General features: G+C 45.8%; 1 protein-coding gene across 4 annotated transcripts in view; it reads left to right on the top strand.

The window, feature by feature from the left end:
• Positions 1 to 6,783, top strand: part of LOC132397439 (AMP deaminase 3-like) — an 82,544-nt gene extending 75,761 nt beyond the window's left edge. For 3 of the 4 annotated variants that reach the window (XM_059976235.1, XM_059976232.1, XM_059976234.1), the window contains 2 exons: positions 4,937 to 5,047; positions 6,285 to 6,783. In XM_059976235.1, coding sequence (XP_059832218.1) covers positions 4,937 to 5,047; positions 6,285 to 6,461 — 288 coding nt within the window. In that variant the 3' untranslated portion in view covers positions 6,462 to 6,783. Of the gene's footprint in view, positions 1 to 4,053; positions 4,143 to 4,936; positions 5,048 to 6,284 lie in introns of those variants that run through there. The other variant, XR_009513379.1, reaches the window with a different exon arrangement.
• The last annotated feature ends 6,205 nt before the right edge of the window (positions 6,784 to 12,988 follow it).

Here is a 12,988-nt window from a genome sequence, read left to right as displayed (position 1 = left end):
CCCCGATGCCCTGAGCTTTGATTTTACCCACCAATCTCCTATGTGGGACCTTATCAAATGCCTTCTGAAAATCAAGGTACACTACATCCACTGGATCTCTCCCGACTAACTTCCTGGTTACATCCTCGAAAAACTCCAACAGATTAGTCAAGCATGATTTACCCTTGGTAAATCCATGCTGGCTCGGCCCAACCCTATCACTGCTATCTAGATATGCCTCTATTTCATCAATAATGGACTCTAGCATCTTCCCCACCACCGATGTCAAGCTGACAGGTCGATAGTTCTCTGTTTTCTCCCTCCCTCCTTTCTTAAAAAGTGGGATAACATTAGCCATTCTCCAATCCTCAGGAACTGATCCTGAATCTAAGGAACAATGGAAAATGATTACCAATGCATCTGCAATTTCCAGGGCCACCTCCTTTAGTACCCTAGGATGCAGACCATCTGGACCTGGGGATTTGTCAGCCTTCATTCCCATCAGTCTTCTCATCACCGTTTCCTTTCGAATGTCAATCTGTTTAATTTCCTCTGTTACCCTATGTCCTTGGCCCATCCATACATCTGGGAGATTGCTTGTATCTTCCCTAGTGAAGACAGATCTAAAGTACTCATTAAATTCTTCTGCCATTTCTCTGTTTCCCATAACAGTTTCACCCAATTCATTCTTCAAGGGCCCAACATTGTTCTTAACTATCTTCTTTCTCTTTACCTACCTAAAAAGCTTTTGCTATCTTCCTTTATATTCCTGGCTAGCTTGCGTTCGTACCTCATTTTTTCTCCCCATATTGCCTTTTTAGTTAAGTTCTGTTGTTCCTTAAAAACTTCCCAATCATCTGTCCTCCCACTCACCTTTGCTCTGTCATACTTCCTTTTTTTTTAATGCTATGCAATCTCTGACTTCCTTTGTCAACCATTGTGCCCCCTTTCCCCCCTTTGAATCCATCCTTCTCTGGGGGATAAACTGATTTTGCACCTTGTGCATTATTCCCAAGAATAACTGCCATTGCTGTACCACTGTCTTTTCTGCTAGGCTATCCGTCCAGTCAACTTTGGCCAGCTCCTCCCTCACGGCTCCATAGTTTCCCCTGTTCAACTGCAACACTGACACCTCTGAGCTGTCCTTATCCTTCTCAAATTGCAGATATAAACTTATCATATTGTGATCACTACCTCCTAATGGCTCCTTTACTGCAAGATTGCTTATCAAATACTGTTCATTACATAACACTAAATCCAGAATAGTCTTGTCCCTGGTCGGCTCTCGTACAAGCTGTTCCAAGAATGCATCCCGTAGGCACTCTACAAACTCCCTATCCTGTGGTCCAACACCAACCTGATTCTCTCAGTTCACCTGCATGTTGAAATCCCCCATAACTACTGCAACATTACCTTTGCCACATGCCAATGTAACTCCCTATTCAACTTGCACCCAATATCCATGCTACTGTTTGGTGGCCTGTAGACAACACCCATTTAGGTCCTTTTGCCCTTACTGTTCCTCAGTTCTATCCACACAGGCTCTACTTCTCCTGACCCTATGTCCCCCCTTGCAAAGGACTGAATCTCATTCCTCACCAACAGGGCCACCCCACCCCCTCTGCCCACATTTCTGTCCTTACGATAGCATGTATACCCTTGTACATTCATTTCCCAGGTCTGATCTCCCTGCAGCCATGTCTCAGTTATCCCAACAACATTAGTGTTACCCATTCACACCTGGGCTTCAAGTTCATCTGCCTTATTTCTGACACTTTGTGCATTCAGATATAGAATTTTTAGCCCATTTCTCCTCTCTCTGTTTGAATTGCTGCCTATTGTGCTTAACCCAGCTCCCCGAACTCCCATCGGGCTATATGCCCCCAGAATTTTGTTGTCCTTCCTAAATTTACTTATTCTTTCTGCACATTTAACTCCATGTACCTTCAGACCATCCCTCTGTACATGTGTCCTCCTTATCACTTGTTCCGCCTCACCTTTCTCTACTACACATTTAATATTCCGGAACCGTGTAGTCCCCACCTGTCCTTTATTCTTCCTCTCGCTATCCTCTCTCACATTCTGGATTCCCGCCCCCTGCAAATTTAGTTTAAACCCCCCCCCCCCCCCCCCCAAGAAGCACTAGCAAACTTCCCTGCAAGAATGTTAGTACCGCTCCAGTTCAGGTGTAAACCGTCCCTTCGGAACAGATCCCACCTTCCCTGGAACAAAGCCCAGTTATCTACAAACCTGAAGCCCTCCCTCCTGCACCATCCTCTCAGCCACGTATTAATCTGTATAATCCTTCTGTTCCTTGCCTCACTCACACATGGCACAGGTAGCAATCCTGAGATTGTTACCCTGGAGGTCCTGCTCTTCAGCTTTGCACCTAACTCCCTGAACTCCCTACGCAGGACCCCCTCACTCATCCTACCCATGTCATTGGTCCCTACATGGACCACAACATCTGGATTCTTGCTCTCCCTCTCGAGAATAACCTGCACCTGATCTGAGATGTCTCGGACCCTGGCACCAGGGAAGCAACATACCATCCGAGACTCCCGATCTTCCCCACAAAATCTCCTATCCGCCCCCCGACTATAGAATCCCCTATCACTACCGCTCTCTTCTCTTCCCTCCTCCCCTTCCTAGTCGAGGGTCCAACCTCAGTGCCAGAGACAGGACCACTGCAGCTTGTTCCTGGTAGGTCATCCCAACAGTATCCAAAACGGTATTCTTATTTTTGATGGGAACGGCCACAGGGGTGCTCTTCTCTCTCTGTCTGCTCCCCCGCCTCTCTTGACTGTCACCCATTTGCCTAACTCCTGTCTTTTTGGTGTGACTACCTCCCGATAACTCTTATCTATCTCTGCCTCTGCCTCCCGAATGATCCGTAGTTCATCCAGCTCCTGCTCCAATTCCCTAACTCGGGCTGATAGGAGCTGCAGCTGGATGCACCTATTGCAGGTGTGGTCATCAGGGACAACTGTGTTGACCCTGACCTTCCACATACTGCATACGGAGCACACCACTGCTCTAACAGTCTCCCCATCACCTGATGACAGATTAGTCAGAATAAATGAAAAGCAGGCTACTTGCCGAAGCCCGCTGAGCCAAAGCCCAGCACTCTGCTCCTGCGCACTCCGCAGGCTGCTTTTTAAAGCCCGCGCTCGCCGCTGACGTCACCCGCGCTTGCGCAGCTTTACCTTCCTCCTCAAGTACTCTCCAGTTAGGTCCGAGGGTCTCGGCCTACCTACAACGGCTGATCCTCCGATCTCCAGTCGTCTTTCGATCACGAGCACTCCTTACTCCCGCTCCACAGTAATCACCAGTTGTTGTTGATGAACCCAACATAGGGCTGCCTTAGGGACTCCAGCTCTGGACTTTTCCTCGGAAATTACTCCTGAAGCCATGAGTAATAGCCACAAGGAAGTGGAAGTTTGAGATCAGAGTTTCCCTTCTAGATGAGCTGTCAACCCCAGCTGACGTGCCCTGTCTGCCCAAACAACTGGTTTTAAGGTGCCAGTAACCCACCTTTGCCCCTTCTCCTGTCAGTAGAAATGGTTCCACTGGGTTAGTAGCTGAACCTCACACGAAAGCCAGGAGCTGGACTTGGTTGTCAAAAGCTATTTGAGACACACACCATTGGGAGCATTTAACGGGTAATAAGAGCTTATCCCTATTACCACCCCGGCTATGACAACGCTAAGGAAGCACCTGTCCTCTCACAACACAGGAATATTTGTAGTAACATCTAACTCCACAGACGCTGCTCAACCTACTGAGCACTTCCAGCACTTTGTTTTATTTTACCCCAGATTCCACCATCTACAGTCTCCTGTGTCCTAAATATCTGGGTTCAGTGATAACTCCAAGAACAAAGCAACACCATCAAATTCAGGAACAATTATCACTCATCAACACCCACCAGGCTCCTGAAGCAGAGGGGATAACTTCACTCACCCCCATTGCTCAACTGATTCCACAACCTATTGACTCACTTTCAAGGATTCTTCTGTTCTCATTTTTTATTATCATTAATTGCTTTGTATTTATATCGTTTGTCTTTTACAGCTTGGTCGTTTACCAGTCTGTGTGTAGTTGTTCACTGATTCAATTGTATTTCTTTGTTCTGTGAATGCTCACAAGAAAATTAATCTCAGGTTTGTATATATGTTCTTAAATTTGCTTTGAACTTTGAACATGGTCAGAGAGACAGAGAGGACCATGACTCACGTGGTCCACTCCTGAATGCCTCAGCCCTGGGCACAGCACATGCTCCAGTAGTGGGGACAAAGCGTGCTCTTAATTTCACTGAGAAAAGCCTGCAGGTGCTGTTAAGTGTCACGCTAAGTCAAGGTGGGGGGGGGGGGGGGGTTGATGTGTGATTGGGAGGGAACCTGCCCAGTGTGTTGAATCAGCAGGAGAGAAGTTTGGGAGGGACTGTCAGAGCAACTGTAGGGTGTACAGATTCATTTTCAGGATTCTCACAACTCATGTCCTTAGTATTGCTTGTTATTCACAGTTTGCCTTCTTTTGCAATTTGGTTGTTTATTAGTCTTTGTTTATGTAGAGTTTTTCATAAAATTATACTGCATTTCTTTATTTCCTGCAAATGCCTGGAAGGTAATATATGGTGACATATGTGTACTTTAATAATAAATTTACTTTCAGCTTTGTCCTTTGTATTCCTGGACTGTTCCAATGACTCTGTGGTTTGATGTTTTATATTCTGCGTTTTTTTTTGTCATTTGCACGATGCCTTTTTTGTGTATTGGACGTTTGATGTTTCCCTTTGAACGGGTTCCATGTTGTTCTTTGTTTTGTGGCTGTCTGTGGGAAGACAAATCTCAGGGTTGTGTACATACTTCGCTAATAAATGTGCTTTGAATCTTTGAAGAGATCAGGAAGGGTTGGTAACCTGTTGGATAATGTGCTGACTATCCGCTGTCCGTAGGAGGCTCTGATGGAAGAGTATGCAATAGCTGCACAAGTCTGGAAGCTCAGCACGTGCGACCTGTGTGAGATTGCGAGGAACAGTGTGCTCCAGAGTGGCTTATCCCATAAGGTAAATGCCGATTCACAAAATAGATCACTTGTTTGTCAGTCATTTTTTCTAAATTCTATTGTCATAGTCATAGACAATTAAGAACAGAAAGAGGCCCTTTAGCCGATCTAGTCCATACCAAGCTGTTATTCAGCCTAGCCCCATAGGCCTCCATACCCTTCCTATCCACGCACTGCTCAGAATCAGATTATTTATATTTGAAGCATTCGGCGAAATGCGTCAACAGCCTAACAAAGTGCTGGGCAGCCTGCAAGCGTCACCACACATTCTGGCTCACAATGTTCCGCAGAACAACCCCAAACTCAGGCAGCAATAAAACAAGACCAGCTCCTCCCATATATCACAATGTACCTCTTCATTTTCCTGTGAATGCCCACAAGTGTAGGTCAAATATGATGGCAGGATATAGTATTAATGGTAAGACTCTTGTCAGTGTGGAGGATCAGAGGGATCTTGGGGTCCAAATCCATAGGACGCTCAAAGCAGCTGCGCAGGTTGACTGTGGTTAAGAAGGCATACAGAGCATTGGTCTTCATCAATCGTGGGATTGAGTTTAGGAGCCGAAAGGTAATGTTACAGCTGTATAGAACCCTGGTCAGACCCCACTTGGGATACTGTGCTCAGTTCTGGTCACCTCACTACGGGAAGGATGTGGAAACTACAGAAGGGGTGCAGAGGAGATTTACAAGGATGGTGCCTGAATTGGGGAGCATGCCTTATGAGAATAGGTTGAGTGAACAGACTTTTCTCCTTGGAGCGTCAGAGGATGAGAGGTGACCTAATAGAGAGTATAAGCTGATGAGAGGCATTGATCATGTGGATAGTCAAAGGCTTTTTCCAAGGGCTTTTTGACTTTAGTATCTTCTGCCCAATGAGAGAATGTCCGGTGTAAGTGGGGTCTTTGGTTATGTTGGCTGCTTTACTGAGGCAGTGAGATGTGTAGACAGAGTCCATGGAGGGGAGGCTGGTTTCTGTGATGTGCTCAGCTGTGTCACACACTCTGCGGTTTCTTACGGTCACAGGCAGAACAGTTGCCGTACCATTACCAGAGTGGATGCTTTCTCTGGTGCATTGGTAAAACTTGGTAAGTGGCGAATGGTTCATGTGAGATTTCTTTAGCCTCCTGAGAAAGAGGCACGGGTGAGTTTTGTTGGCTGTGGTGTTTTGTTCTGTCCCAGAGACAGAGAATATGTTCTCTGCATCTGGTAAAAGGAACTAATATCATCTTGTTCCACAGGAGAAGCAACACTTTCTCGGAGTGAACTACCTGAAAGAAGGGCCCGAGGGGAACGACATCCGCAAGACCAACGTGGCTCAAATCCGCATGGCTTTCCGATACGAGACCCTGTGCAACGAGCTTTCCTTCCTGGTGGATGTGGTGAAATCACCAGATGTGAGTGGGTCACTGGATTAGCGGTGGCCAACACCTCCAGCCAGGCCAGAGGTGGAGACGCACAACCTCATAGTAATCCTAACTGAAACTACACTGGGAGATAAGGCTGGGTGAGACCCAGAGACACAAAGTGGCCATCTCACCAGCTAAAAACCAAATTAGTGCATGTAATTCACTATTATAATATTCATTGCCTGATGCTTTAGATATTAACTTAAAGTAACCTCAGTGCAAACAGGATGTATATAAGGGAGTGTATAAAGTGTACAGCACACCATTGAAACTAAACTGGAAAGATTTGATTTCTACAGTCAACCAGAAATAAAAGGCCGATTCAGCTGAATGGTGGAACTCTGGTCGTTACTCTTCCCTGGGACTGGCGTCAAGTTCCAGAACTGTTACGTAAATAGAACAAGGAACAGCCCAGGCCCTTCGCCCTGGAATGTTGTGATGACTTTTTAACCTTTTCTTAAAATCAATCTGGTTCCTTAAGGTTGTTACAGCCAAGACTGGTAGTGGGGTAAGCTCCCACTATTCAATGCTCCTAAGAGCATGCATCACAAGTAGCCACTGACAACCCAGTCCAGCTCATGTGTGGCTTAACTATTAAGCCTGGCAGACCCATTTCTACTGACAGAAGGGGCAAAGGCAGATACTGGTGCCTTAAAACCAATTGTTTTGGATAGATGGTCATTGTCAGCCATGGTTGGCAGCTCACCTAGTAAGGAAAACTCTGATCTTAGAACATAACAGCACAGAAACCGGCCTTTTGGCCCTTCTTGGCTGTGCCGAACCATTTTTCTGCCTAGTCCCACTGACCTGCACCTGGCCCATATCCCTCCATACACCTCTCATCTATGTACCTGTCCAAGTTTTTCTTAAACGTCAAAAATGAGCCCGCATTCACCACTTCATCTGGCAGCTCATTCCACACTCCCACCACTGTCTGCGTGAAGGAGCCCCCCACCCCAATGATCCCTTTAAACTTTTCCCCCTTCACCCTTAACCTCTGGTTTTTTTCTCCCCTAGCCTCAGAAAAGGTCCCAATAATCTAGAAATCTGAAACCCTGCCCCCTACACCAGTTTCTCAGCCATGTGTTCATCTGCCAGAGCATCGTACTCTTAACCTCACTGGCACATGGCACAGGCAGCAATCCGGAGATTACTACCCTTGAGGTCCTGTTTTTCAACTTCCTATCAAGCTCTCTGTACTCAATGTGTACCACAACATCTGGCTGATCACCCTCCCACTTCAGAATGCTGTGTATGCAATCAGAGACATCCCTGACTTTGGCAGCCAGGAGGCAACAAACCATCCGGGAATCTCTGTCACGACCACAGAATCTCCTGTCTGTACCCCTGACTATGGAGTCCCCTATCACTGCCACTCTCCTCTTCTTCCTCCCTCCCTTCTGCACTGCAGAACCAGACTCAGTGCCAGAGATCCGGGTGCCACAGCTTGTCCCAGGTAAGCCATCCCCCACCAACAGTATCCAAATTGGTATACCTGTTGTTGAGGGGAATGGCCACAGGGGAACCCTGCACTACCTGCCCTTTCCTCTTCCCTCGCCTGACGGTAACCCAATTACCTGTGCCCTGTTCCTTAGGTGTAACTACCTCCCAGAAGCTACTATCTATAAACTGCTCAGTCTCCTGAATGATCCGGAGGTCATCCAGCCCCTGCTCCAGTTCCCTAACGCAGTCCGTTAGGAGCTGCAGCTGGATGCACTTCTTGCAGGTATCGTTGTCAGGGACACCGGAGGTCTCCCTGACTTCCCACATCCTGCAAGAGGAGCATTCCAACATCCTGCCTGGCATATTCTCTAGTCTGAACAAAAAAACAGAAACTTACCGGAACCTACCCTCGCCTCTGCCCGTTTCTCGCCGAAGCCTGTTTGAGCAAAAGCCGTCCCAGTCTGACTCAGTCCACTCCAACGATGGCCGCTGTATATGGTAGTCTTTCTTTTAATCCTTGGCGCGCTACGTCACACACCTGCACAGTCTAGCCTCTTTTCCCCGAGCTGTTAAAGAAAAAAAAGACCTTCTGTCCGCGATGCCTTCAGTCTTCCACTCTCAGCCTCTTGCTGTCTCAAGATAGCAAACCTGCTATCTTGCGGCTATACCCACTCATGGGGAAGGCTTCAGGAGTAAATCTTGTGAAAAAATTTGGAGATGGAATCCCTAAGACAGACCAAGTTGAGTTCAACGCTGACTAGCCACTCCTGCGATGCCACTGATGCCAAACTGCATCGGACTCAACAGTCAGAGGAACTGACAGGACGTGAATGGGACACCCAGACAGTATGTTGCCTCCCAGGTGTCAGGGTCAGGGACATCTTGGATTGTGTCTACAGCATTTTGGGTGGGGGGGGGGAGCAGCCAGATGTCTTGGTACATATTGATACCAATGACATAGGAATTAAAAGCAATGGGGTCCTGAAGAGAGAATTTAGAGAGCTAGGCAGAAAGCTTGAGAAGCAGGGCCTCCAGGATAGTAATTTCTGGATTGCTATCTGTGCCACGTGCTAGTGAGGGTAGAAACAGGGTGATTTGCTGATAAATGCGTAGCTGAAAAGCTGGTGTGGGGGCAGGGCTTCAGGTTCTTGGATCATTGGGATCTCTTCTGGGGCAGGTATGATCTGTACAAAAAGGACGGGTTGCACCTAAACCAGAGGGGGACCAATGTTCTTGTGGGAGTTTCTGGGGGAAAATGAGAAACGAGCAAGACAGATGTATTGCAAAATTGAAGAAACACTCAAATTGTAAACTAGTACAATTGTGGCTGATAAGGGAAGTCAAAGCTAATGTAAAAACAGAGAGGGCATACAACAAAGCAAGAATTAGCAGGAAGATGGAGGATTGGGAAACTTTTAAAAACCTAGAGAGCAACTAAAAGAATCATTAGGAGGAAGATGAACCATGAAAGCGAGCTGGCAAACAATATTAACGTGAATAGTAAAAGCTTTGTCAAGTATGTAAAAAGTAAAAGATGGGAATGGATACAGGACCGCTAGAAAATGAGTCCACAGAGATAATAACAGGGGACAAAGAAACAGCAGATGAACTGAATGGGCATTTTGCATCAGTCTTCACTGTAGAAGGCAGTAGCAGTGTGCCAGATCTTGTAGTGCGTGAAGGAAGAGAAGTGAGTACAGTTACTAGGAGAAGATGCTGAAAAAGCTGAAAGACGTGACGGTACACAAGTCACCCAGATCAGATGAACTGCACCCTACTGTTCTGAAAGAGGTAGTGTCCCATTTGAAATAGGGAGGACCTTATTCAGCTGGAGAATGGTGAATCTGTGAAATGTTGCCACAGACTGCAGTGGAGGCCAGGTTGTTAAGACAGAGATAAGGATCATGCAGATGTTTCTGTAAGAAGGTGGTTTGTTATCACTGACATGTGAAATTTGATGTTTGGCGGCAGCATAGAGCAATACATAAAATATACCATAAATTATAAGAAATATAATTAAATGCAGTTATTAAAAATAACTAAGGCAAAAAGGGAGCAAAAATAGTGAGGTTGTGTTCCAACTGACAGGTTCTTGATTGGTAAAGGAGTTCAGGAGTATAGGGAGATGAGAAGATAGGGTCAGAAATAAAATCAGCCAATTCTTTTCCTATAGCTTATTGTTTTAATAATGAGGGAAGATTCTGGCTAGTGGATCCTTCAGTGCAGCCCCTTCAGAAGGGCATTGAGTGTACAGGATGGAAATTTGCAGCTGTACAAGGCATTGGTAGGGGCACATGTGGTGTATTATGTACAGAGCTGGTCACCCTCCCATTGACAAAAAGCTGGAAAAAGTCCAAAGACTGTTGCCAGGACTTTAGAGCCTGTGTTATGGTGAGGGGTTGAGCAGGCCAGGGCCTTTATTCCTTGGAGCATAGGGAAATTAGGTGTGACTTTATAGAGGTGAATAAAATCATGAAGGGGTATAGATCCGGTAAATGCACTCACTCTTTTCCTGGGGTGGGGAATCAAAAATTAGAGGGCATCAATATAAGGTGAGATAGGAGAGATTTAGAAAAGATCTTGAGGGGAAACCTTCTCACCCAGAGGGTGGTGGGTATATAGAATGAGCTGCCAGAGGAAGCGATGAGGACTGAGGCAGCTCCATAACAACATTTAAAAGACTTTTGGACAGATATGTGGACTGGAAAGGTTGAGAGGGATATGAATGTGTCAAATGGATGAAATCGGCTGAAGGGCCCATTTCAACACTCTCTGTGACCCTGTGTAGACAAAATACAATAGGTGTAGAAGTAGACCATTTGGCCCTTCGAGCCTGTACCGCCATTCTGAGATCATGGCTGATCATCTACTATCAATACCCAGTTCCTGCCTTGTCCCCATATCCCTTGATTCCCCTATCCATAACATATCTATCTAGCTCCTTCTTGAAAGCATCCAGAGAATTGGCCTCCACTGCCTTCTGAGGCAGTGCATTCCACACCCCCACAACTCTCTGGGAGAAGTTTTTCCTTAACTCTGTCCTAAAAGACCTACCCCTTATTCTTAAACCATTCCCTCTGGTACTGGACTCTCCCAGCATCTGGAACATATTTCCTGCCTCTATCTTGTCCAATCCCTTAATAATCTTATATGTTGCAATCAGATCCCCTCTCAATCTCCTTAATTCCAGCGTGTACAAGCCCAGTTTCTCTAACCACTCTGCATAAGACAGTCCTGACATCCCAGGAATTAATCTCGTGAATCTACGCTGCACTTCCTCTACAGCCAGGATGTCCTTCCTTAACCCTGGAGACCAAAACTGTACACAATATTCCAAGGTGTGGTCTCACCAGGGCTCTGTACAAATGCAAAAGAATTTCCTTGCTCTTGCACTCAATTCCCTTTGTAATAAAGGCCAACATTCCATTAGCCTTCTTCACTGCCTGCTGCACTTGCTCATTCACCTTCAGTGACTGGTGAACAAGGACTCCTAGATCTCTTTGTATTTCTCCCTTACCTAACTCTACACCGTTCAGATAATAACCTGCCTTCCTGTTCTTATTCCCAAAGTGGATAACCTCACACTTATTCACATTAAACGTCATCTGCCAAGTATCTGCCCACTCACCCAGCCTATCCAAGTCACCCTGAATTCTCCTAACATCCTCATCACATGTCACACTGCCACCCAGCTTAGTATCATCAGCAAACTTGATGTTATTCTCAATGCCTTCATCTAAATCATTGACATAAATTGTAAACAGCTGTGGTCCCATTACTGAGCCCTGTGGCACCCCACTAGTCACCACCTGCCATTCCGAGAAACACCCATTCACCGCTACCCTTTGCTTTCTATCTGCTAACCAGTTTTCTATCCATGTCAATATCTTCCCCCCCGATGCCCTGAGCTTTGATTTTACCCACCAATCTCCTATGTGGGACCTTATCAAATGCCTTCTGAAAATCAATGTACACTACATCCACTGGATCTCCCCTGTCTAACTTCCTGGTTACATCCTCGAAAAACTCCAACAGATTAGTCAAGCATGATTTACCCGTGGTAAATCCATGCTGGCTCGGCCCAACCCTATCACTGCTATCTAGATATGCCACTATTTCATCAATAATGGACTCTAGCATCTTTCCCACCACCGATGTCAAGCTGACAGGTCGATAGTTCTCTGTTTTCTCCCTCCCTCCTTTCTTAAAAAGTGGGATAACATTAGCCATTCTCCAATTGGAAATTGAACATTGGAAAATGATTACCAATGCATCCGCAATTTCCAGAGCCATCTCCTTTAGTACCCTAGGATGCAGACCATCTGGACCTGGGGATTTGTTAGCCTTCAGTTCCATCAGTCTACTCATCACCGTTTCCTTCCTAATGTCAATCTGTTTAATTTCCTCTGTTACCCTATGTCCTTGGCCCATCCATACATCTGGGAGATTCCTTGTGTCTTCCATAGTGAAAACAGATCTAAAGTACTCATTAAATTCTTCTGCCATTTTTCTTTCCCATAACAATTTCACCCAATTCATTCTTCAAGGGCCCAACATTGTTCTTAACTACCTTCTTTCTCTTCACATACCTAAAAAAGCTTTTGCTATCCTCCTTTATATTCCTGGCTAGCTTGCATTCATACCTCATTTTTTCTCCCTGTATTGCCTTTTAAGTTCCGTTGTTCCTTAAAAATTTCCCAATCATCTGTCTTCCCACTCACCTTAGCTCTATCATACTTTTTTAATGCTATGTAATCTCTGATTTCCTTTGTCAACCACTGTGGCCCTTTCCCCCCTTTGAATCCTTCCTTCTCCGGGGGATGAAATGATTTTGCACCTTGTGCATTATTCCCAAGAATACCTGCCATTGCTGTTCCACTGTCTTTTCTGCTAGGATATCCGTCCATTTAACTTTGGCCAGCCCCTCCCTCATGGCTCCATAGTCTCCTTTGTTCAACTGCAACACTGACACCTCTGATCTGCCCTTACCTTTCTCAAATTGCAGATAAAAACTTACCATATTATGGTCACTACCTCCTAATGGCTCCTTTACTTCAAGATCGCTTATCAAATCCTGTTCATTACACAACACT

This window comes from Hypanus sabinus, chromosome 7 (genome assembly GCF_030144855.1).
Source record: "Hypanus sabinus isolate sHypSab1 chromosome 7, sHypSab1.hap1, whole genome shotgun sequence".
NCBI lineage: Eukaryota > Metazoa > Chordata > Chondrichthyes > Myliobatiformes > Dasyatidae > Hypanus > Hypanus sabinus.
Note: the sequence above shows the minus strand (reverse complement) of the source record. Positions and strands in the feature narration are given on the sequence as shown.